The sequence below is a fragment of the Toxotes jaculatrix genome, chromosome 14 (assembly GCF_017976425.1).
Source record: "Toxotes jaculatrix isolate fToxJac2 chromosome 14, fToxJac2.pri, whole genome shotgun sequence".
NCBI lineage: Eukaryota > Metazoa > Chordata > Actinopteri > Toxotidae > Toxotes > Toxotes jaculatrix.
The window spans coordinates 2,609,896-2,636,397 of record NC_054407.1 but is presented as its reverse complement, the minus strand read 5'-3'; the positions used below and the strand labels follow the sequence as shown (position 1 = coordinate 2,636,397).

General features: G+C 39.6%; 2 protein-coding genes across 2 annotated transcripts; both read left to right on the top strand.

Moving 5' to 3' along the window:
• Positions 1 to 3,826: 3,826 nt before the first annotated feature.
• On the top strand, positions 3,827 to 14,195 carry c14h5orf22 (chromosome 14 C5orf22 homolog). Its single transcript, XM_041054349.1, has 10 exons — positions 3,827 to 4,079; positions 5,717 to 5,862; positions 6,882 to 7,031; positions 7,160 to 7,293; positions 8,574 to 8,896; positions 10,722 to 10,784; positions 11,603 to 11,724; positions 12,244 to 12,310; positions 12,876 to 13,015; positions 13,149 to 14,195. Exons 1-10 carry the CDS (start codon positions 4,011 to 4,013, stop codon positions 13,303 to 13,305), a joined length of 1,371 nt encoding a protein of 456 aa, XP_040910283.1. The 5' UTR covers positions 3,827 to 4,010; the 3' UTR covers positions 13,306 to 14,195.
• A 2,982-nt stretch (positions 14,196 to 17,177) lies between these two features.
• Positions 17,178 to 23,337, top strand: LOC121193526. The gene is made up of 7 exons (XM_041055866.1): positions 17,178 to 17,362; positions 19,255 to 19,399; positions 19,513 to 19,608; positions 20,431 to 20,575; positions 20,701 to 20,846; positions 21,260 to 21,399; positions 21,597 to 23,337. The coding sequence occupies exons 1-7, from the start codon at positions 17,263 to 17,265 to the stop codon at positions 21,743 to 21,745; spliced, it is 921 nt and encodes a 306-aa protein (XP_040911800.1). The 5' UTR covers positions 17,178 to 17,262; the 3' UTR covers positions 21,746 to 23,337.
• Positions 23,338 to 26,502: the final 3,165 nt, after the last annotated feature.

Sequence of the window (26,502 nt, the reverse complement as noted above, 5' to 3'; positions counted from 1 at the left end):
CATCGCCACCAACCATCTTGGAAATCAAGTTCATAAACTCAAGCTACATTTTCATTTCCCATACACATATAGATTCTGTGAAAATCTACATTACACACATGATGAGACAGCAGTAAAACTCAGCATTAACTTCCACTTTGTACTGAGACAGTAGCAGATGTTTCCTGCTCGTGGAAACACATCTTCATGTTGACTCATCTTTCCTCTCCTGATTGGAAGCTGTCTCACATTTTTCTACATCAACGACAAACAGTCACTTACCTGTATCACTTGAGTCCTTCAGTATCTTGAGTTTGTCCAATTTGTCAGTTGGATTGGAGTTATTCCAATTTGTCAATTGGATTGAGATTCAGTGCGTCTTCTTCTTCGTCTTCGCCTTCGTCTTCTTCTTCTTCTTCGTCTTCTTCTTCGTCTTTGTCTTCGTCTTCCTCTTCCTCTTCGTCCACTTCTGCAAAGTAAACTGACAAAGTGACAAATATCAACGCTTCTTATATGACCTGAGTTCTAGAATATCAGTATGATGTCTCCTTCTAGAATTCCATATGCAAATGAGAGAATTTTCATCAAAGCAAGTCAAACCAAAAGTAAACGTAATTAAATAACATTCACTGACTGTACTCCAGTAAATGTTGACTTTTTCTTTCCATTTAGTGAGACTTTCTACTTTTCTTCAACTATATTCCAGATAAAAAATCTTGTACTTTGCTCCACCACAGTTACTGTTTCTGATGGCTGGAGTTACTGGCTCCATCACAGATTCTTATTTTCCAGTCCACATTAGACAAAACCTGAGATACACTGATCAAATCCTGCTGTTGTTGGGTAAACAACTTGTCAGAAACTGTCTCAATGGTCCCGGTTAATTGTCAAATGTACTTTCTTTCTGCTTTGGATCAGAAAGAGCATGTGATGTTTCACCTCATGTGAATTTGTGCTAATTCTCAACACTGGGACAACATTTTATCAGAGACCCCCGGTATGAAATGATTGTGGTGATTGTTTATTGTATAAGTCCATGTAAGAGGCTTTTATTTATTATTTACTAGAAGATATAAAGAAACATGCCATCCCACGTTTGTCCACATGCTGTCATACTTTTAAGCACATAGTGTAAATATATGACACCATCTCAGTTGGTGATGTGCTTTGATGATGGAACATGTTCCCAAGGAAAATAAATAAGTCGCCACAAACCTGAAGCATTCAGGAGCCACAGGGGGTTTTGTTTTTGGGGGGGTGGCCCACTGTGCCTCATTTCTTACTCTGTATTTAAATATAAACATATAGGAATATAATATATTCCTATATCCATGTATTGTGTCCAAAATCAGTATCATTTGAGGTCCTGCACTTGTCGTCAAACTACTGTCCCGCCCACATCTTCACTATTGACAGTTACCTGTCATAACCTGTCCCCTCCTATCAATCATGTTCCAGACCCGGTTCCTTCATCTGTGGTCTCTGTTTCCTCCAACCTGACCCCTCACTTCCTCACACACTGGGATGGACAGCAGCACTGACGGTAAGACTCTTCCTCCTTCATCTGATCAGTGCTTCACCTCAGATATCAATCAAAATCACAACTAATGCTACAAGTTTATTACATATTATTGTAAAACTGAACTATTTAGCATCTACCAGCAGGATACACGCCCTTTAGAATTGTTTATAACACACTATCATGTAGTTGCAAGGATGTTTTAAAGTGTTTATTCATGTATTTATTAATTATAATCTACTTTTAGACATAATGACAGTGACTGGAGCTTGAAAACACTTCTGAATTAAGCTTTAATTATTTACATTGTAAAGCTCATCAACTGTGTATGACAACACTTTCCAACACTTTTAGAAATATGTCATAACTGCTTTCTAACAGACTGTAATGTAGCTGCAAGAGTGTATCAATGTATTTGTCAGCAGCTATATATCACTGAGTGGATGCTGCTGTATAAACAGATAATTAATGGGACTCTGTCAATGAATAACAATATGTAATGACTATAATCAGACTGAATGGGCCTTTATAGACTTTAATGCATTATGTACACTACTAGTCAAAAGTTTTAGAACACCCCAGTTTTTCCTCAAGGTTCTTCACAGCTCTGCTGCAGAAGTTCCCATAAATGTGTAGCATGTGTACGTTGCCTTGCTTTCACTCTTCAGTCCAGTTCATCCCAAACCAGCTCGATGGTTTGAAGTCTGGAGACTGTGCTGGCCACTCCATGTTTTCAAGCTTACCATCTTGTTCTTTTTTCCTAAGGTAGTTGTGGCATAGCTTGGACTTATGTTTTTGGGTCATTATCTTGCTGTAGGATGAACCCCTGACCAACAGTGCTGCAGAATGCTGTGGTAGCCATTTTTTGTTCCTTGAAAAAGGAAATTCTGAAATGTACATTATTTTTCAGTTTTGGGTAACCTTACCTTTTTTTTCTTAACCTTTGGCAGTTCACCACTACTACTTTGGCTGCAACCAGAGGTGGAATGTAACAAAGTATTTGTACTTCCTTACTGTACTCAAGTATTTTTTACATATCTGTACTTTACTTAAGTAAAAATAATAATGCATACTTTGATTTTACTCCATTACATTTTGCAGCAATTATCTGTACTTTCTACTCCACTGCGTTACTGCAATTTATGCCGTTACTCGTTACATGTTACAAACATAATTTCCTGAAAAGATTTGGAAAAAGACTGATTGCGTTGAGGCGTTGTTTGCCATTGCCAACCAATCAGGTGGCTCTATTACCTCCAATGATGGCAGAGCACACATTTGGTAGCAGCTCGAGCTAGTGGACTGGCCTGATTCCGGCAAGAAGAAACGACATGCAACAGCAACATGGACCCAGAGCCAATGTCGGCTGAGCGTGAACCTGTGCTCTCCAGCTCAGAATCAGACAGCCATCTTTCGCCGTATTTAAGCAGATATTGTATAGTTGCTTGTGAGCAGTGACATAGAGGCACAAATCAGTTTATCTACATTCTTTATCAAAATCTGGGGGCACAGTACATTAAGAGTGCGACTTTGGACTTTGGACTTTGGAGATCAGAGGGTCATGGGTTCCATCCCCCGACCAAGCACAAAAAAATGGTGGTGGTGAAGGAGACACGCGTCCCCTGCCTCTGCGACCATGGCTGTGGTGCCCCTGAGCAAGGCACCGATCTACCCCAGCTCCCCACGTGCCTCACTAGGCAGCCCCCTGCCCCAGTGTCTCTAGTGCATGTGCATGCTTGTGTGTGTGTTTCCTTCACTTGGTGTGGGTAAAATGCAGAGTCATTTCCCCAGGAGGGATCAATAAAGTAATTAAAAAAAAAAAAAAAAGGCACAGACCGGACGCTAAGACAACCCATTGCGTGTGTACTTTTACTAAAAAAAATACTTTAAAGTAAATTTAAAAGTAAGTACTTAGTACTTTTACTTAAGTAAGATTCTTGATGTAGTACTTCCACTTTCACTTGAGGAAATGTTTTGCGGGATATTTGTACTTTTACTTAAGTACTAAGCTTCAGTACTTCCTCCACCACTGTATATTTGGTTAAAGACAGTATGACAGAGCCATATACATCTCACCACAGAGCCACTGTATTTCTATTTCAACACAAGGATGATTCCAGATAGATAAAAATAAATAAATCAATAAAGTTTCTCTTATGTCATGCTTCCAGGTTTAATGACCCTAACGTTAACAGTTTCATGCCTCCATTTTCCACTGCATTTTTTTATTTAATTCTTTGTGACCCTAGGAACCTTTGTTTTCCTCCTGACTCTTCTTTCTATCCGGACATAAAAACAATTCTCGGTGTCGTTTCCGGTAGAGGTGTTTCAATCATGCGGGCCGTTCCTGCTCGTGCTGTGTAATTAGCTGTAAATATCAAACAAAGTCTGATGAAACCACTGTCACAGTGTGTGCTGGAGCTGGAGATATGAGGCATTAATTAGCTGAAGTCAAACGGAATAATAACGTTTCTCTGACGGACGGAGTAAACATCAGTTCCGCTCTGTTAAAATGAGTCGTGTTCCCCCGAAGAGGCTCTACAAGGAGCTGCCGGTGTGGATAGTGGAGGACCACCACGACGTAAGGCTGGCTTCTGTGTCAGGGCAGCTCTGTAATGTACAACTGCACCAGGAGTTAGCATTAACACAGCGTTTGTGTTAGCATGCACAGTTAGCTGGAGCGTTAGCTTAAAATGTAAACTGTTTTTAGAGACCAGGTCCCATTTGTACTGAAGAAAAGCCCTATTTTAAGGATTAATATGGACACATTAAACTTATTATTATGAAGTGAATCGAATACCATAACTGATACATTTTAATGCTTTTTTAATGCTGTTTTCTGTATATATTGCATTTAATGCAGCCCCACAAATCTCTGCAGCTTCTACACTTGTGTAGAGTGTTTCATCTTAGCTGAAGCAGCTGAGCTTTTCTCATGACAGACATTTTGACTTGTCATGGCAGAAAAAATGTTTATGTGTATCTAATAACATTAATGATTGCTCTGTTACCAGTGTGCTGCTTAAAAGGTGTAGGTCTTTATTGATATTGTTAATTACATCTTTGCTTTTGTTGCAATTAAGTTCTAAATTTTAAACAGTTTAGAAAAGAGTTTTCACATTTTCATTCACTGCATTTTTATTGTCATTTTGCCATTTGCTACTCATCAACTGTGTGTTTCTCTTTCACACACATTTTCATCTTTCACTTGTCTAAAGTAACTAATCCTCTCTGAGGACACATGATGTTGGTTCCTGCCACGTTCATCTCTCTGTTGATTTTGTAGGCTACATTACAACAGCTTGTTGTCTCTCTGTGGTTGGTGACAGTTACTAACCAGCCATATGAATTTTTTTTTTCGTCCTTTATGGGTCCAATGAGAATTGAGTGGCAATAATTATCTGTGGTCAATTAATCAATTTGTTGATTAAAATAATAATAATAAAATAAATCATGGTAATTGATTAACATGAAGTTTATTTGTGTTTCTTTTATTTTTATGTTGGAAAATCACTGCACATTCTGCTCTGGGTACTGATGGTATTTGTTACTATTCTGTGACATTTTGCTGAGAAAACAATTAATTGATTAATCAAGGAATTCATCGTCATATCAATGAAAATAATGAAAATAATCATGAGTTGCAGCCTGGTTAAGAAAGTTGAGTAATAACCATCCAGAGTTTTGCACATGTCAAGCAGGTTTGAAGTGATTACAGTGGTCCTGGTGGGTCCTGGAATCTCAGCAGATAAAAATGATCTGTAACCAGCTCATTCTGTGCCAAAAATCTGTAGCGGCTCTGGCAGAGGGCCAGAATTCTCCTCTGTTTGTAGGGGTTGATGAATCAAGGTAAATCAGCCTGAACCTCCAGTAATCTGAGCCCAGACTCATTTTATCAACCTCTGCAACTAAACTGCCAAATCTTTGCTTTGGCACATTTCTGTATCTTGGGTATTTAATTGTTTTCTGTTATTCTTCTGCTAGTAGCATGGTAATTATTGCTGCACCAAGAGTCACCAAAAAGCACAGTTTTATGGCTCAGCTGAAACGAGAATGGTGATAACAGTTCCATGAAAAGTGTTGTAGAAGTATTTATAAAAAAGATTCGGTACTAGCAAGTGATGAATCACTTAGCTTAAAACTTAGCATGCTTTTTTTCATCGCATAATCTATGGTCAAATAACTTAAATGAGCTTATTTCAACTGTATTTCAACCAGGTGGTGTGTCACATCTACCGTGCCATCGCATCAAGGCATCTCCCACCGCAGAACGTAAAGATGGTTCATTTGGATTCCCATCCTGACCTGCTTATCCCTGTCAACATGTCTGCAGACACAGTCTTTGATAAGGAGAAGCTGTTCAGGTATGGTTTGTGTGGCATCCAACTCACTTCATTCACTCTCTCGCTCTTTCTTGGATTGTAAATGAGGTTATCTATCAATTTTAAATATCAGTCATATAGAGCATGGGTAGCACTCATCCCCATTGATAATTTTTTGTCACATTCATTGTTATTTGTCTTAGTTGTATTTGGTAGATAACCTTGTTCCAAGTTTTCAATTGATTCTCACAGGGAGATTAGTTTATCACAACTGCACAACACACAGTTAGGGAAGAGGAAGCAAATAAGTTAAAAAAGAAAAAAAACTACAGTTAAATAGTATTAATAATGAATACACAGTAAGTGAACAGAAAAAATCTACAAATAGTACTGTACGAGGTCGAATCGACAAAAGAAGAAAGTATCCGACTGATACTGGACTTGTGGGGCAATGCCGATTTTACGCAGTGAAAATTACAATATTGATATATAACACAGCTTGATGGTGTTGACTGTGTTGATAAATGGGCCAAAATGGCCATTTGGCCAAACTACAAGTTGTTGTTTTTAGAATCCTGCCCTGCACCTGTTCCTTTCACCTCATGTTAAATGATGCCTTCTCTCACATCTCTCCCTCTGCCCCAGCTGCACAGTCATGCCTCACAGTTTGAAAATCCCTGATCCAGAATAATGGAGGGATACTGTTTTTGGAATGTCAAGTTGCTGTTGTTTTTTTTTTCAGTGCTTTGAGCATCACACACAAAGTTTCATTCACCTCCATTATGCTTGGTTAGAGGCAGAGATCTCAGAGAGAGAAATCTGGACATCACAGCCTGGACTAATAAAACCAGAACTATGAAGAACTGATCCTTTAATTGTGAAGCAATAACAGGATGACTGCAGTAATAAAAGCAGACTGCTGACCTGTCTGCCTCTCACCCAGTATGTGCTGTGGAGACTACACGCTCCAGCCCTGCACAGAATAAGTGGTTGTACATATCGAGTAAATAGATGGAATGAGGTTATAATATTGTGTATGTTATATTTCCTCTTTTTTTCAGTGAGTTGAGTATAGAGAACTGGATAATGCCCATGGTGTACGCTGGACATGTGTCCTGTGTGGCGTGGCTGCATCCATACTGGGCCCAGCAGATCAGAGAGGGAGAGCACAGGATGGCTGTGGGTAGAGACCCATCCACCACCACCATCAGGTAGGACATACACTACAACAGAAACAAATTCTTCATTTAGCATTCATGATGTACTATTTAGTATGAACTGTACACCTTCTCCCCCCTCTCTCTGCCCTCTCTGTCTCCATCCTCTCCTCACTCTTCAGGGTGAGCAGTACAGACAACTACTTCCTCAGCGATGGTCTTTATGTTTGTGAGGAGCAGCTGGAGAACTCTAAACCTCTCAGACTGAACGTGGTCAGAGTCAATCCTATCAAACCGGGTCATTTATCAGTCACAGGTATGTGCTCGGGCTATATGCAGAGACAAGGTGATGGTGCTTACTAGACCTGATGACATTTTTATTTGTATGCCTTTGATAAACTACCAGTTTTTGTTTCTTTCTTTCTTAAAAGAGATTTTTTTGGCTAGCAGGTGATCAACTTTGATGTTTTTAGCAGTAGATGCAGATTTTTCTTATTTTTCCTCTTGGTTTGAAGAGTTTTGTGTTTCTTATACAAACTGGATGCTTTATATTTTGTCCACCTGGCACGTCTCACACCTTTGGGGAAGCACTCAAACGGAGAAATGTTTTCTCTGAGCAAAGAGAGGTTGTACACCTCTGGAGCTTTTCTCTGCTGACCAGTCGGCAGTGTGAAAAGGCCTCAAACAAACCATCAACATTGTGGTAATTTTAACTGAAATTACCACAAACACAAACATTACCCTGGAGGAACACTTGGACTGGTCACTCTCACTTTGAGTTTTTAGACTTGTTTGCCTGTCCCTAAGCACAGATGCTTTTGATCACTAATGCCGGCACTGCGGTGACTGACTCCTCTTTCACTGCCAAAACAACATGGTAGTGTCACCAGAGCTGTTTGGTAAAAAAAAAAAAAAAATGGAAATGTGCTTTTAAGTCCCCCCTCCCCCACTCTGATCACCAAGAAAAATTGATAGTGGGTATTTACATCTCTTCTTTTGTGAACCCAGGCCTCTGTCAAATAGACAGGCTTAAAAATAACCTAGTTTATGCAAAAGATGGGGATTGATTTTGTAGACAAACAACAAACGTACATGTTTGTAGAGTTTCTTTCTTACCTGATTAAAAAAAAAACATTCTAAGCCCTTTCTGTTAAATTATGAAATATTTATTGAAAAGCAGTCATCTTCTCCTCTTTAAAGGAAAGCTTCAGATTTCAAAGAAAGTCTGTCTTTATACTGTTCTCACATGACCAAATGTAGCTCAGTACATTTTTGGTATTTGTAGTCCAGGATCCACAGTCATCAAGTTGTTTTGTTTTGTTCTTTGCTTCTTGTAACCCAAATCAAAAATTCAGATGAAGTTTTACACTGCATGTTTTATATTTTTCAGGTTATTTTGGTCTTTTTTTTTATTGTCTTGTATTTGCTGTTTTGGTTGTATTACTTTTCTTCCTTTTAATGTTCATTTTGTTCATCTTTGTTTTCTCTCTCTCCTGTTGTTTTCCTCATCATATCATTTTATCTGTTCACTTATGAGGATGAACAAATTTTCATCTTACAGTGCCATTTGCTGTTTTATCTCACATTTCTTTTCAGAAAAGAAAACAGAGGAGGACACAGAGAGGTGGTCGGCCAAGAGGCGTCGGACAGAGAGTCGTGTGGATGGGGAGGCCGGCTGCTCTGAGCCCCTCTCCACAGCCACCGAGGCTCTGCAACCAGCAGAGGGCAGCAATTTCAAGGACAAACAGTGGAGCAACGGGACAAGCTTGGGAGGGGATGATGGTGATGAAGATGAAGGGTCAACCAATTATGTCGTTAAGAGCATATCTGCATTTCTGACTGAGACTGATCCATACATCTTGGACATTGACCTGGATTTCTTCTCATGTAAGAATCCCTTCAAGGAATTATACACAGAGGTACGTCCCTCTGCTCTGGATTATACACCACACATCTCTGCCTGGTTTCTAGTTCTGTAACATTACACTTCCAAAAACAAACAACTTTCAAACTGTGTTTTAAAAACCTGTTGAAAAGAAGCTTTAACTTATTTAGAGCAGATTTCAGGATGATTTCTGGTCTGTTTCAACAGAAAGTAAAGAATCCAGGAGGTTTTAAAGGAACAATATCGAAACAGAGACAGGTTGGTTGCTACCACAAAAATTAGAAACACAGGGCTGGATCCTGATAACAGCATCACCCTCAAAGCCAAGGACAGGTCTTAAAAACATTGTCAAATATTAGATAGTAAATAAATCTAAGGAGTAGTGTGGTCGTCTGATCCCTGAGCTCCTCCTCTGAACATGCTTAAGTTTTCCTGAGCAAGACAGTAACGCACAAATTGCTGTTTGTTTGTTTGTTTGTGTTAGACGATTAATTGTTGTGCACACAGGAGTAAACCTGTGTTTTCAGCTCAGTCATATATCTGTAATTTACATCATCACAAAATCACTGATATATGGATGATAATGATTCTTAGTTATTTGTTATTGATATGTGTTTTAGGCTGTGACCTCTACCTTCCTTTACCCCCCAGCTTTATTGGCAGAAATGGAAAATATTTTTACCGGAACAATGTATTACATAAAGATGGGAGAACCATCACAAAAACACAGTCAAAAAGCAAGATAAAAGACACAGGAGAGTAAAAATAAATATGAAGAGAGGACTGAGTGAAAATAAATCATAAATGCACAAAGTAAAAAAACTTCAAGTTGTAGAATAAGGTAGATTTCTAACAGGCAGCAGGATAGATAGAGATTAAAAACTTTGCATTTGTGGATGTAAGATTTAAGCATGAAAATAGAAGAACTGAAAATGTACTGAAAGGAATTATTATTGTCTTGTAAAAACACATAAGTATATCATATGAAGTGACAGTATTAAGCTTAAGCTCTTTCTATAAAAAGAAAAAGAAAAAAAACAGAAAATACAAAAAAGACCTGAAGTGTCCACATATTTCCCAAAAAAAAGGAATTAACGTTAAATCCGACATTGAAATTTGAAATATACGTCTACTTTTACTACATTAGATATAATATTTTTTTGAAAGTAAAAGCCCATCAAAATTGACCATATGTAACCATTTCATTTTGGTTTTGAAGAATTTCAAATATAAATATATTGCCACATTTAGTATGGATTTATTCAAACACCTTAAGCACGGTGTAGTGCACACAGTTAATGTCTCCCCAGAACTAAGATGGGACTTGACAAGGTGTAATTGGCCACATGGAACAGCTTTAGTGGCTGAATTCATTTCTCTGAAAGGAATGGAACATTCACATTTTTGCAGAAATTGTCAAAGAACATGAAGCATCGTTTTTTAGTGACTTATTATAAATAGTGATAATCAGATGCTTATTTAATCTTTTACGACTTCTCACACACACACAGACACACAGACACACGTCGTCACATCACAGATGGATTGCTCTGGTTTGACCTGTAAGTCAGTAACAGATTTTTATTACATCTGAGAATTGTTTGATACAAGCTTATAATAACAACCATATTTTGCCCAAATCCACATTTGTACTCGACACTGAATCTTGTTCATCACCTGTGTGAACCGTGGAGCTAAAAACAGACAGATTACAGCCTGAAACACCAGAAATGTGTCAGTTCAATCCAGTTCACATATAAAACTTTATCCATCTGCAGAATGAACTCACTGTAGCTGAGATATATCATATCAGGGTTTTTTTCTTGAGTTGACCTTATCTCTGTGTTGTCTCTGTCAAGGAGGAGTATGCCATCCTGAAGGAGCTCTACAGCTTCAGAGGACCCAGCCTTGATGCTGATGAGGTCAGACTTTCTCATTTATGAATTGTCTTTAACAAAAGATTATACAACACAGAGGAGGACTACGAACACAGAAGTCACCAGCTGTGTGTAACATATTAGAAAATAATGATGTATCTGTGAGGACTGTCTGCGTCCACATAGTCAGCAACAATACTCAGAGAGACTGTGAACCAAGAAAACATTCCCCACACCATCACACCACCACCACCAGCCTGGACTGTGGACACAAGGCAGGTTGGGTCCATGGATTCATGCTGCTGATGCCAAATTCTGACCCTACCATCTGCAGCCTCAGCAGAAATCCAGCTCCATCAGACCAGGCTACGTTTTTCCAGTCTTCAGCTGTCCAGTTTTGGTGAACCTGTGTCCTCTGCAGGGTCTATCTAGTCACAGTCTGTCTGAGTATTGCTGCTAACCATGTTCATCCCTTCATGGCCACAGTTCACCATCTTCTAATGGCTACTTCCAGCAGGATAATGCTCCATGTCACAAAGCTAAAGGCTCAAACTGGTTTCATGAACATGACAGTGAGTTCAGTGAACTTCAGTTTCCTCCACAGTCTCCAGACCTGAATCCACTATAACACCATCGTTGCTGTGTGTATGTGTATATGACTCTGTGTGACAAATACAAAACTCTGTATCCCTGAGTAATAATACTTAAAAACATGTGGATAAAAACCGTAACTGTATTCCTTGGAGCCCTGATGGATTCCTTAACTTTACGAGCCGTGACAGTGCAGAGGAACGTGTAGAAAGTTTGTTCTGATTTGATCATTAACATTAGATGTGTGTGTACATGTACGTATTTGTGTCTAGGAGGAGCTTGAAGAGTGTGTGGATCATCGTATACGTCAGTTAGAGGATCTGGAAGCAGCATTTGCTGATCTTCTGGAGGATGATGAAGAGGAGACGGTTTCACGCTGGGCCAGAAACCCTGGGTAAAGCTTCTCTGGGTTCATTTCACTGTAACTCTTACTGGGTAGCCACTGAGGAGGAACACTCAGCCTGTAAATACAGGTGTTGTCTTGATGTTACACAACTACAGTCTGTACACACCCACACACAGCCCTGAGAGGAGGTCTAACCAGTCAAACTAAGGGAAAACACCTGTGTAGCTGGATGTGTGTGCTGGGATGATTATGTAGTGACTTAACTCTGTGTAATAGACTCTCATTATCTTACTCTATAGTGAGCAGTAAATTCAGATTTCTGACACTGGTTAATCATGATAATTTTACATCATGACTGACAGCTGTAGAGATCCTCAACTGTAATTGTTGTGTCTATAAATTCTAGTGCATAGCATTGTGGGATCGTTAGCTGAAAGCTGTGTGCATGTCATTTTAGGACAGTATATGATGAGGAAGTGTAATGGCAGATGATAAACATAGTGTACAAAGTGATTGTGGATGTGCTCATTGTTTATCTTACTGTATTTTGTGTGTGTGTGTTTTCAGTATGGCTTCACTGGCCCAGCTGGTTTCCAGTTTGAAGTCCAGAAACCCATGCCCCGACTATGAGATGGTGAGTGTCTGTACCACTGCAGGACAGCCTGTACAGTCATGTATTTTTACCTGTGTAGCAGGCGTGACTCAAATAATGGCAGCGTCAGTCAGTTGCTCCACCGCTTTGGTGATAGTTCGCAAATGTTAGCATGATAAGATGAAATAAAATAAGGTGGTGACCATGATAAACGTTGTACCTGCTTAGCTTCAGCACATTTTCATTGTCATTGGGATGTTAGCATTTAGCTCAGAGCACCACTGTGCCTCACAGAGCTGCTGAAAGCATGGCTGTAGTTTCTCAGGCCCTGCTCAGACCTGGCATTAGCACAGGTCTCATTAACACGGTCCGTGATCTGATCAAAGGTGGACAGCTGTAAGTACAGGTGGAAACGCACCCAAAAAGCATTGAGGATGCATTTGAGATCTCCATGTGGCCACATTCTTTTAGGAGTGTGAAGCAAATGCATCTTGGGCCACACAGAAGGACCACTTACTCAACTCTCTTTCGTTTTTTCTCCCTTCCCTCCTGATTGTTGTCCCCTCTTCTTCTGTCCTCCTCACCTGTTCCGTTTGTTCCCTCTCAGGTGCATCAGGCAGGGTTAACCTGCGACACCGTTGAGCTGCCTCACCACATCAGCACTGACGAGGAGATTGACAGACTCATCTCAGCTGTACAGCTGTTTCTGACGCCTCTGCCCAAACCTACACTGGTTACTATGTCCAGGTAAATGAAGCAGCCTCACAGTGTTAAAGATCTACAGAAGTAAGAGTTGGAGCTGACCCTGTCCTGTCTTATGGAAAGTGAAGCAGTACAAAAAGAGAGGCTAACTGTGTTGTTAATGTGTGTGTGTTTTCAGGTCCAGTCTAGATGAATACTGCCCATTAGAGCAGGTGGACTCAGTCCAGAGCAGAGTATTGGCTGTACTGGAGACCCTGTATGGACCGCTGGACTTACACAAAGACTATGAAAGCAGCAGCACAGAGACTGTGGACTGCCAACCACAGGCCTCTTAACAAACACACACACACACACGTCTCACTTTGGGATGTAGTGAATGTACTACTTTATAAAGACAACCACATGAAAAATGACACATCAGATGCTGTTGCACTGAATCGTGAAGTGTATTTATGTCTCGTTTCCAACAGGTGGCACTTTGAGGAACTTTGTCATGATTGTGTTCCATCCTGGACACTGACACTGTTTACGTGCACAGAAGAAACCAGACGACTGTGAAAATGCAAGTTAAAGGTTAAGTCTGCTCGTATTGTGTTTCTCCTCATAGTCAACAACAACCCAAACAAGTACTGTGTATGTGTCAGAGTCTGATGTTTTATTCCTCTGTGCCTTAGAACTTTGTTGTCCAAGTTTTATTTAGGACAACAATAGATTTATTTAACTTTACAACACATCAGTGAGCCACACTGTTGCACTGAGTAACATGCTGCTTCGCTACCATGAACACACACACACACACACTGTAGTTTATTTTGACTCAGTCCCATACACACACTGTCCTGCTGCTGGAAACACTGCCACCAAATGTGTGTTGATATGCCTCTGAGTAAAGTCTGCTGAAAACTATAATGGCCAGCTGTTACAAGAAGTTACTGAGGCTTCTTAAATCCAGTTTGGTTTTTTTTTTTTTTTTTTGTTTTTTTTTTTTATTCAGAGCTGCTTTATGTGGCATGAAAGTTTCAAAAACAATGATGCCAAAGCATCAAAATACAGTTTATTCCTCTATCTGCACTGGTACTGACAGCACTGTCCATGCAGTGTGAGCATGTTTCAAATTTCTAAATATTTTTTGAAAAGTGAAAGTGAAACATTTCTGTTTGTAACAGAAAAGTTTGTTTAGTTTTTGTTTTGTTAAACTCTATTAAATTAACCTGAACATGTTGTTCCTCAGCTACACTGATGATCCTCGTTTGGAAACCCAGTCGATGGTATGTAATTCCAAGACATTCGATTCCCCACGTACGAATGTAGCTGTGTTAACCAGATGTTTAACCACTTAGCATCATAGAATGGGATGAGTGAAGGGTCTGTTCAAACTGGTGTGTTTTCACACGTTGCTGAACTCTTCTTTAACCTTCTCTAAACTGAAGGCAGATGGGTGAGATGTTTCAGGCTGTGTTTCATGTAAAATAATTCCTCAGCTGTCTGAGATCAGTTGAGTTTCCTAGCTTCACTACATGAGACTGAGGATTTACCCTTTCCCCTCAGAATTAGTGTAAAAGACAGAGAAATCTGCACAGAGGTAATAATTAAACTGGCAATTGTAAATCAGTCAGTTACCTATGTGTTCAGTGCACTTGCTTAACAATTTGATGGGACTGAAACGGTTTATGTTTCATTTATATGGTGTTCAGTATATTAACTCATTAAAATAGGTGACTGTCCTTCCAGTAAAGTAGCTGTGATTGCTTTTCTTAGAAAAGTTTTGATTTTTGAGGAATCATCTTAAAGCAATTGTAGGCTCTGTAGGTGCAGTTTCTCTGATTAATGTCGTGGAGGCTCCTAAAAGAAAAGAACTGAATACAGTTCTAAAAAATACATAATATATACATTATATATGATATTAGCTTACTGCCAGTAAAAGGATATCGGTGTAAATGGTGGCTGATGAGCAAAAAGAAATGTCAGTACACTAGTTTATCCACCAGAGAGCACTGATGTGTTTTATTTTTCAACTGCAAAGTACTGGTCACAGATCTTTCATATTTAGAGGATCCTTATCAGTCTTTATGTAAATACATTTTGTTAAGCTCTAAGTGATTATGGCTTCAAAAATCTGGTCTTGGTCAGTCACCAATCAAAACAAATTAGTCTCTGTCTTTTAAAAAGGATTTGAACAAGTTTAGGACTGTGCCAGACTCCAGTCTGTAGAGCAACATATCTGTGTAGCCTGTGTTGCACCAAGAGCTAATAAGACCAGAACTGAGACTTTGAAAGAGTCTCTATCTAAAGGAATGTAATGTAAAACCTTGACAGTGCAGCCTCAGTGCTATACAAACATCTACACCAGAGAATCTGAAGTTTGAAATGGGCCTGTAACTGATCATTCCCAAAGCAATTACAGTAGATAGCTCTTATAAAGAGGCAGGACAACTGCACTTTTCAAGGCTGCAAAAAAAAAAAGCAGCGTGAAAGGATTAAACGTTAAAAAGAGGTTCTTTGAAAAGCTTGTAGACGGAGTATCAAGGCGGCAGATGGAAAATGTTTGAGCAGGTTTTATAGTTACGATGATCAAAGAGTTACTAGATTAATTTTATGTGGCTGGAAGAATTTTCCTGACATGGAGGAGCTGATGGTTTGGCTACTCTTCAGAATTTTGGTGGTAAAAATGGAGGAAAAAGTCAATTACTTGAGTGATTGGAGTTCAGGCGATACAACAGTACACCGTACTTTGGTACTTTTTATTGTGCTCTGTCATCTTTTTTGAAAGATGAGATGATCTTTAAGAAATTGTGCAGGGCTGCACTAACCAATGTTATTATATTAAAATTGGGTCAAACAGCAGAAAGGGGCCATCAGCTGTTTCAAAGCCAGTGAGAATTATTAGCAATTCTACAGTTCCTCAGCTCCACAGAGCATTTTAGCTTCTTTTAGCTTGCTGTTTTTGTTTTTTGGGGAGCCCTCACAGCAACAGCAGGAAGCAGCTAGTTTTATGCAAAACAGCTGTGATAAACCCAGTGTGAACTAACCTACCCAACACCAAACAACAGACAGACAAACGTTAGCTACGAGCTGGTGAACATGAGCATTTAGCAGCTCAGTAAACTGATACAAGCACTAAAGGGAGGTGAACACTGTATTTAAAGTTATAAATGAAAGCTAAATGTTGCTCTGAGTGTGTTAGACAGAATAGGTCCCTGTTTGCTATCAACAGCATAACAACCTTTTAAGATTATGGTATGTTAGATGGTTTGAGAAGTTTTACAAAGGCAATGATGGAGATGATTTGGAGATGATTGGAGTGTTTGGAGTGTTTGAATCTGGATATGACCGTGTACATGGTGTCTTCTTGGGACAGCAGTGATCCCCTTTGAGAGAGGGCTGCTAACCGCTGTATGCTCAGACTGACCTTTCTCTCACAGAGGTCACATATAAAGAATCCTCTGGAGGTCATGACCTTATCATTACAGTCATCCTTTGAGTTTTTCTCCATCATTTTGATCCATCCAGCTTGGATATCACAGTAATTAAAAGGGGAAACCTTTCTAACCAGTCAACCAAGCATCTTTCATGGTATGTTTCTTGTGTAAAACATGTCCCTTTATCATTTTCAGTTTTAAAAATATATATATACAAAAAGTATCTGTGTGGACAGAATGTATACCAGCACAAGTTGCACTTATATATTTTCTTATAGATTATATACACGAAGGACACGTGGGTGAAAAACAAAACTTCTCAATACAGAGTGGCACAGTAGATTACAGTTCCAGTGACCAAACATCTCAGTATCAGAAATGTTCACAAAACACTTAAAACACAAGCAAATGATTCAATACGTTTCTGTCAGTACACCCTCTTAAGCAACATGGGCACTTACAAGTCTGAAACTGAAGTGATTTTACAGAACATATACAGTATTTGCAAGCTCACTGTATCTCTGTATTTACACATTATTCCTATAGAGGGCGCCATTACATCTTAAATGCCCCTCTCATCTGTCTGAGCCCCTCAAACCTCTAGTTCCAGTTATCACTGATTATAGTCTGAAAAGCATTAATACATCCATATATGTATATAAGTAAAGGCTGAGTGTAAACTGGGGAGCTCTGTCTGTCCTTTACAAACTCTTCCTCCATGTCTGTGGGCGTTTACGTGGAGCACGTGAAGGCATCAGTTGGGGAACGTGCGTTTGTGTTTCTTTCTCCGCCCTGACGGTCACTGACAGCTAAACTGAAACAGACTGACACACAGCAACACAACACACACAGGAGAAACAACCAGTCGGTAAAATGAAGGACAACAGTTTGCCCCGAATATTCGTTATTATCTTGTGTGCTGTGGTTTTTGTTGCAGTGCTGGTTGCTAACGCGTTGGCCGGAGCTGGAAAGGGTGAGTTAAAGCCGAGTTATTCAGACATTTGGATGTGTGTGGTTTTTTTTTCCCAGAGCTAGCTTAAACTATTGTGTTTTCTCTTAAATCCTTCAGACACTGGCTCATTTACTGTTTTCTTATCGTGTTTAACTTAACATAAGGTACGAGAAACTGGTTTTCGGCGTGTGTTGCTGTTTTTTTTTCCACTGGTTACGAAACTGTGTTTTTACGGAGAAGGAGGCTCAGTTAATGAAACACTGCTGGCAGCTTATGTCAGGACCATTGTTAAAACGTTTCCATAACCGTGTGTGTGAGTTAGCATGTCTAGCTGGAGGCTATATAACAAGTCAGTACATTCGCCTACAGTCGCCTACATTTAAAAAATGTTTTTTTTTGTTTGTTTGTTTGTTTTGTTTTGTTTTTGTTTTTCTGTCCGTCCTCTAACTGTTGGTATTATTGAGCCATGCATCTAAATTCAACTCAAACCGGAGCTGCATGAAATCAGCCTGTGGTGTTCACGGCATTAAAAATGACTAAAAAAGAAAAACTACTTTTAACCAAAGATACAGTTCCAGTGAACTAAGAAAGCTTCAGGTGTCCCAGCATTCACTGGTGCTCTTTGAGAGGAAGAAAAAAATCATTTAAAAAAACAAAAACAAAAAACTTAATCCATGTGTAGGGTGTGGCACAAAAACTTAATTCCAGACTCTGGAATGGACTGAACATATCCCCCCTCTGTCTGACTGTCTCCAGAGTGCTGAAACACTTTCCTCTTTTTTTTCTTCTTTTTTTTCTCCTTTGGCCTTTTATTTTTAACCACCCACTTCAGAGCCAAAAATGGATTGTGAAGCATATTTTTGCTTTTTTAAAACTTATTTTGAAACATCAGTCTCTATGAGCTGAGATCAGTGGATTACTCAGAGTAACGGCCAGTGTGTTTACATGCACTTAAGCAGTGGTGGAAAGTGAATAAGTACATTTACTGAAGTACTGTGTTTTAGTTTTGAGATACTTATACATCCCTACTCTTCTGCATTTTAGTTAAAATATTGTACTTTTATTCTTCCTTGTATTTACCCGACAGCTATAGTTACTAGTTACTAGTTACTTTCACAATAAGATTTTAAATAAAGATTAAGATTAAAAATACAAATACAAAGGATATAATACATTTCTAAAGTTCCAAATACAAAGTTGAGAGAAAATTCAAGTAAAGAAAATGAGTGTGTGCTAAACTTGGCCCATTAATCATTCCACAGATCCTCAGTGACTCACAGGAGGAGCCCGGCCCTCGTTTCAGAACCACTGGAATAAACCATCTAACCTCATATAAGTTTTGATACTTTCAGTTCAGTATCTTTAGATTGTTATGCTGTTACTTTTCCTCCTTTTAAAGGATCTGTGTACTTCTTCTGTCACTGTGGTTAAAGTAGAAACCATGTTCCTGTTTTGATATGACAACAGATCATGTTCTAGACTTTGAGTTTGTGCACAAAAACTAATGATTTTAGTTTTTTCCTGATAGCTGCCGTTCTCAGTGACAGTGAGTTTTAAAAAATGCTGTTGATTTGAGACGTTTCCTGTTAATGGAGAGTTTTCCTAAAATGACACCTCAGACCATATACTTTACTTTTTCATGGTTTGAGCAAAGCTCCTTAGTTCCAGTTAAAGAAACTCTTCAAGCTGCCACATACAGTCATTTTTCAGACAGTGGTGTGCCTGCAGCCTTGAAGCCACAGTTTCTGTTTGACCCTTTTGGTTTTCTCAGTGAGGTGAGACCGTGCCCTGTCCTCAGCCCCATCCAACATCTTTGTGATGAACTGGAGCACCACCGTTGAACCAGGTCTCATCAGACAAAGCGGGTGTTCTTACTGATGCTCTTGTGGCTGCATGTCTTTGCTGTTTTCCAGGACCTTTCCATTCCTCTACCGGTAATGTGTCAGCCCGCTATGAGACAGACATCACTCCAGCTGGCTGGACCTTCTCTATCTGGGGTGTTATCTATACCTGGCTCACCCTGATGGTCATATACATCACCTCATATGTGTTCAGAGGGTAAGCTCACGTCAGAATGGTCACACTTAATATTTACTCATGTAGATTCAGCCTGTCTGACAGGACTCAGAGCAACATGCAGATGAAAGTGATACTTGTCTTTCTGTTAATAGATCCTGGGCTCAGAGTCTGCTGCCGTATGCCTTCTATTTTTGCTGGCTGTCCAACATGGTGCTGAACGTGACGTGGCTGGTACTGTGGGACAGAGAGTATGTCGAATGTTTCTACTTATTGGGTTGATTAAAGTATGAGTGTAAGCATTAATTGTGGCCCTGGGTGATGGGTGGGTGAGGGGAGGATGTCAAGGAGAGTCTGCAAGACAATGAGAAAATAGGTTCTTTAGTACCTTGGGTGACTTGACTGTTTGTAAGGATGAAAATTAGTAATGTGGCTAATAAACTATATCCTCTTTACCTGGAAACAGTATGATTAAATGAAACAGTCATGTTAGCGATTCTGTGGCAGATGCCAAATGATCATGTCCATTTTCCACAGAGCACTATGATAAACTGTGTATTCAGTCAGTTTATAAAAAATGATTCTAAGAAGGTTCAGAGTTTCATCAGTTGTTGCTCAGTGGGATTTGTTTGACTGCACCGCCAAAATTTCAGATTCAATGATCATTTTACAAAACGATTTATTTACTTCATTGGCAAGTATAATTAGTTTGAGGATTTAATACTAAATCAGTTAATTAGAGTTACCTAAGATAAAACATGAACTAATAGGAGAACCTTGTGGAATTCCTTATATTATTGGCTCTGTAGAAAAGTACCACTGACTGACTGTAATATTATTATACACCCACTGCTACATGTTGTTGCAGGATCCTTAAAAATACAGTTTATCCAATGGTATGCTATGGCAGTGGATGTTAATGATTATTCCAGGTAGAATTCATTTTAGTAGCGACAGTATTTCTGAAATCCACTGTGGATATGATGCATTTATGCTCTCTCTCTCTCTCTCTCTCTCTCTCTCTCTCTCTCTCTCTCTCTCTCTCTCTCTCTCTCTCTCTCTCTGTCTTGCAGGTTTATGCTGGCAGCTCTGGTTGTTTTAATCCTGATTTCCATTACCAACTACAGCGCCTTGTTCTTCTGCTGCTTTGCCACAGATTACTATGGACTCTGGTTGCAGACATACCATCGCAAGGACCTGGCCTGTCTCAGAATACTGGTAAGGGGAGAGTAAGAGTGTGTGGACAGATGTCACCTCAGAGAAAGTTCTGGCAAACCATGTTTGGCCTTCAAGAAAAACATGGATTAATGTCTTTGTGCTTATAAACGTCCACATGTTTTTAGGTCCAGAATGGTTTGGCTGTCTACACCACGTGGACATCCATCGCCTCTCTCATCAACTTCTCATTGGTTCTCCACCTGTGGGGTGTGGACAGGAGCACAGCAGCAACCGCCTCTCTGTGCATCCTGTTTGCAGAGGTGGTGGGATGGTAAGCTGTGCTGTCACCACAGGACACTACGACTGAATAGATTAGAGCTAACTTGTGAGGATCAGTGATTTTATCATGGACCCATCCCCTTCACTGATTGAACTAAGTTTGCTTTGTTCACCAGCTGCTGCAGGTATAGAAAATGATCCCATGCGGCCTTTTTCTCAGCTGTAATAAAACGCTGAATCTGAATCTTGTTAACATTTGTAGAATTTTTGCTGTGAACCTTCATGAGTGTTACTTATAACAGCAGCTGCTCCTGGAAGCTTCAGAGCAAAAATACTGGCATCAGCTTTCCATCACTGTGGAAGCTCTGGAATTCCATCCCTGTGCTCTAGTTAACTTTATAGTCAGCTGACTTTTTGCTCTGTGTGTGTGTGTGTGTGTGTGTGTGTGTGTGTGTGTGTGTGTAGGTTCATCCTTGAGAACTGGGTACTGGACCGCTGGGTGCGTAACATCCTGACAGTCTACCCTGTGGTGATCGTGGCGCTGGTCGGAAACATAATGAGACATTTTAACCCAGCTGATCCCACTCCGAATTCTGTGTTCATGGGTGAGTTTAACTGAGGCGTCACCATCAGTCACTGTGAGTTCACCCAGTACCAGCCACACGTCCATCTGTCTCTCCAGTGGACTCTAAGCTTCCTCCTTTCCTCTGTCTTTGTGTGCTCCCTAAAATAATTTCCACCGAAGCTCTTGTGTGTGTCCCAGTCACTCACTGTTTTTCTTTCTGCTCTTGTCCTCTGTCAGTTGTGTTGCTGGTGCTAGCGTGCGTCCTGCTGGTTTCCCGAGTCTTTACGGTCATCTGGAGGAACACGTGGCGGCCTCTCCACTCCCCGGGCTCAGCTCGGCTGATGATATCGCCTCTGGACGGCAGCAAATTTATGCTCTTTTCTTAAACAGTAGGAACTCGGCCAGAACTGTGGGCCCTCAGCTCTCAGTGCAGACACACTCACACCAGCCTCTGTGATGATAATAACTGGGAAACAGATGTGTAGGACAGCCTCTCCTTTAGTCGGCTCTCACTCTGCAGTTAAGACAATGCAACACTTCTTTCACATCAGAAATACTAACAAACTACTCTGACTGTTTACCACTACTTACATTAACACTGTCTGTACGTGAATTATGTTTTTTATGTTTTGTATTTCTGTTTTAAGGCAGTTTAATTGTTGCATTTATGGCTTTGTTTTTTTATTTTGCATCTATACATGCTGTCAGCACTTTTTGACAATATCAAGAAAATGAAGAAAATTAATCTTTTTTAAAAGCATGTCGAGCTTTGTTGAATTCATTCTGATTTACTAATTAAAGCTCTCTGTTTCAGATCTATTGCAGGCTGTTCGTGTGATATGTATTATGATATATACATGAAAAAAATCAGATGTGGAGACCATGTTTACTTTGTAAAACTGGGAACAGACCTGATATCACAGAACTTGTGACGTCCTCTCCCCTGGTCTCTTCTGTCTCTTATCCAATCTTTGATAAGTGCTCTTAATTCTGACAGATTACAAAATGCCTGTTGATCCTTCACACAGCTTAGCACTTTATTTTTCTGATCTTTATTCTCAGTGCTGCTGTTTTCCTGGCTTTTATCATATATCTTGTGTTTTATTCTGAAATGTGTACATTGTATCAACACTTTTAATGTCTTCAATAGTCTTGTTGTGTTTTCATTGTGTTTAAGTTTTTGTGTTTTCGTGCTGCCTTGCTGCAAAAAGAAGTTAGGAGTTCCTCTTGTGTGACAATGAACTTCTAAACTACTACATTTCTTATTGGACACCACACACATTGAGACAGAACACCTGTCAAAGTAAAAGCAGAGGTTCCTGTCACTAACAGATGAGCACCTACTGCAGTTGTTGCCCTCTCATGGTGCAAATGTCTTTGTAACGGTTGGCTTTTTTAGTGTGAGCATCCTGTAGGTGACAGCAAATGAATGACAGGAGACAACAAACCTTTATTACACAGCACAATGAAGAGTGTAGAGCTGCTCCTGCACTCTGATCCTCTTTAGGATCTCAGAGATCAGCTGCAGCAGTGGGCCTGTCTGTCCATTTGACCTGTTACATCCTGGTGGAGCCTCAGCTTGAGCTGCAGCACTGAGTGTTGATCCAACTAAAAGCAGTTATATGGTCAAAATCTTGCATGTAGTTCAATATGTAACCGTCACTGATGGATTAACACCTTGATTGAGCTTCAACAACAACATAGAACTAAAAAAAAAACTCTACTCCTGATCTAGAGGACAGAGGGTGAGATTGCAGTTGTCATACTGTGGTGTATAAATTCACAACCATTGTTGGAACAAATTGTTGCTCATGTTGCTCACTCCAGCTTATTTCAGGACTGACCACCATCTGTTTGGCTGAGCAGAATATTACTGATTCAGTGTCATGGCTCTCGTGGCTCGTGTGTTTGTGTTTCCAATGTAATGTCACAAGATTATTTTTCAAAAAAAAAAAAAAAAAATCAGCTCTGGTCTTCAGGATTAGGTGGTGGAACATCCGCTTCAGTCTCTGTTGGTAGGATCTTTGGCAGCTCCTTGCAAAGAATTTCCTGTCATTTATATTTGGCTGTGGAAACAGAGCATCACATCCTCACAGCCTGGTAGAGAGTGGAGACTGGCAGTGGGTGTACCTGTAGCTCAGACAATAAGGTGTAATGCTACTGCAGCTCAGCTCAGTGATCCCTCTCCTCACCTGAAGCCCACTGTGGGGCCTCAGGTGAGGAGGCCTCGATATAAGGGTTTGACAGCACAGAGGGTAGCCGTGGATCTGTCTGTGATCCCAGAGGCTTTAAAGCTCGTGCAGCAGCTGAGTCCACGAGGTGAAGAGTCAGACAGTCAATTCCTTCGCCTTCATTTTCATTTTTCAGCAGTTCGAGTGAGAATCTCCCTTCCTTCCCAGCAGATGAAGAACTGGGCTACAATCTAAACCAAAGCTCTTCTTACTGTTCATGTCTACTTTCTGAAATTAAATGCAATTTGCATGTCAGCTGTTAAATTTCACTACATGCTGAATTTGCAGTGCTGTGAAGAAGAGAACGGGAAGTGTGTTTTTGTCTCTGCTTTTGTTTTGTGTCTCTTCTGTTTCACGTCTTATTTCCTAAATGCATGGAAAATAAATGGACATACAATAACACATTTTTCCCTCATGTGTCTTCTCTTGTTTACTCTGTGAAGTTAATGCTGTTTTGTGTAAAGGCATCAGGACACGGAGGTTTAATCAGGTGTGGAGTTAGATAGTAATTAGATGGTTACTGACCAGGCAAAGTACTTCATTTGATTTGGGGCCATAAAACTTGTTGTTTCATACTGATACAGCCATTGGTATAGAAACTTCAGTCCAACAGTACAGTCGGGCATGAGGTGGTTGTAGCAGGGTGATACCAGGGGTTGAAATGAGAAGTGATGTCCATGTGAAGAGTGGTTTAAAAACTGGGTGCTTTGAACTTACATGAATCAATGAAATTGAAAGAGGGAAGAACAAAACGAGAACAAAGGAAGAAGAACAACAGATGAACAGGAGAGTATCCAGACGAGCAGACGTGGTTAGGATTTCTAAACAGAAATTAAAGAGCGGGCAGGAGGAAGAATTATTTTTAGTCTTAAACACTTGCTGTAGTAATTTATTTCAATATGCACAACGTGTTGTGATGGAGAACTTCAACACAGTCACTCAGCAGACTTATTACCCTGTTATGTGAAGAGCTGAGTGTCACCAGTTAGACTAAACTGATTTACATGTTCTGAATGTGAGCTTTGTGTTCTGAATTTGTTCTTTGCTAAAATTAAACCATTTTAAATTTAGTTTGCAGAAGGTGTTCAGTAATGAAGGTGCAGTATGTATTGTTGTGTTGTTGTGCAGCAAGGCCCAAACCCACAGGCTCTGACACCACAGTGACACCACAGATAACACCACGTGATGAAGGCTGTCCAAAATATGGAATTGATTATTTAGTCACTTAAATGTGGAAGGAGTTGGCTGGTAAATTAATGTAATCATATTTACTTTGCTGTAGTTTTCTGCTCCCCAGTGGTCATTATTGCTTAATGCAGGTTTAAAGATTTATTTTTTATCATTTTTGATGACACTAGTGATGGGAATTCTGGCTCTTTTAATAGAACCCGCCTCTTTTAGCTCGGCTCACTAGAAATAGCCGGCTCTTTCAGCTCCCAAGCAGCTCTTCAGATTGTTTTTTAAATTAAATTAAATAAAACTAGATTACATTTTGAGGCCAGATAAAAGTATGAATATTTTTGGCCGATTTTGACGCCATACTATACTATGACGCTTTTTATGACATTTTGAGGCCATACTAAAGTATGACTTTTTTTGACCCATTTTGAGGCCATACTATACTATGACGTTTTTTATGACATTTTGAGGCCATACTAAAGTATGACTTTTTTTGGCCCATTTTGACGCCATACTATACTATGACGTTTTTTATGACATTTTGAGGCCATACTAAAGTATGACTTTTTTTGACCCATTTTGATGCCATACTATACTATGACGTTTTTTGGCACATTTTGAGGCCATACTAAAGTATGACTTTTTTTGGCCCATTTTGACGCCATACTATACTATGACGTTTTTTATGACATTTTGAGGCCATACTAAAGTATGACTTTTTTTGGCCCATTTTGACGCCATACTATACTATGACGTTTTTTGGCACATTTTGAGGCCATACTAAAGTATGACTTTTTTTGGCCCATTTTGACGCCATACTATACTATGACGTTTTTTGGCACATTTTGAGGCCATACTAAAGTATGACTTTTTTTGGCCCATTTTGACGCCATACTATACTATGACGTTTTTTATGACATTTTGAGGCCATACTAAAGTATGACTTTTTTTGGCCCATTTTGACGCCATACTATACTATGACGCTTTTTATGACATTCTGAGGCCATACTAAAGTATGACTTTTTTTGGCCCATTTTGATGCCATACTATACTATGACGTTTTTTGGCACATTTTGAGGCCATACTAAAGTATGACTTTTTTTGGCCCATTTTGACGCCATACTATACTATGACGTTTTTTATGACATTTTGAGGCCATACTAAAGTATGACTTTTTTTGGCCCATTTTGACGCCATACTATACTATGACGTTTTTTGGCACATTTTGAGGCCATACTAAAGTATGACTTTTTTTGGCCCATTTTGACGCCATACTATACTATGACGTTTTTTGGCACATTTTGAGGCCATACTAAAGTATGACTTTTTTTGACCCATTTTGACGCCATACTATACTATGGCGTTTTTTATGACATTTTGAGGCCATACTAAAGTATGACTTTTTTTGGCCCATTTTGACGCCATACTATACTATGACGTTTTTTATGAAATTTTGAGGCCATACTAAAGTATGACTTTTTTTGGCCCATTTTGACGCCATACTATACTATGACGTTTTTTATGACATTTTGAGGCCATACTAAAGTATGACTTTTTTTGACCCATTTTGACGCCATACTATACTATGACGTTTTTTGGCACATTTTGAGGCCATACTAAAGTATGACTTTTTTTGGCCCATTTTGACGCCATACTATACTATGACGTTTTTTATGACATTTTGAGGCCATACTAAAGTATGACTTTTTTTGGCCCATTTTGACGCCATACTA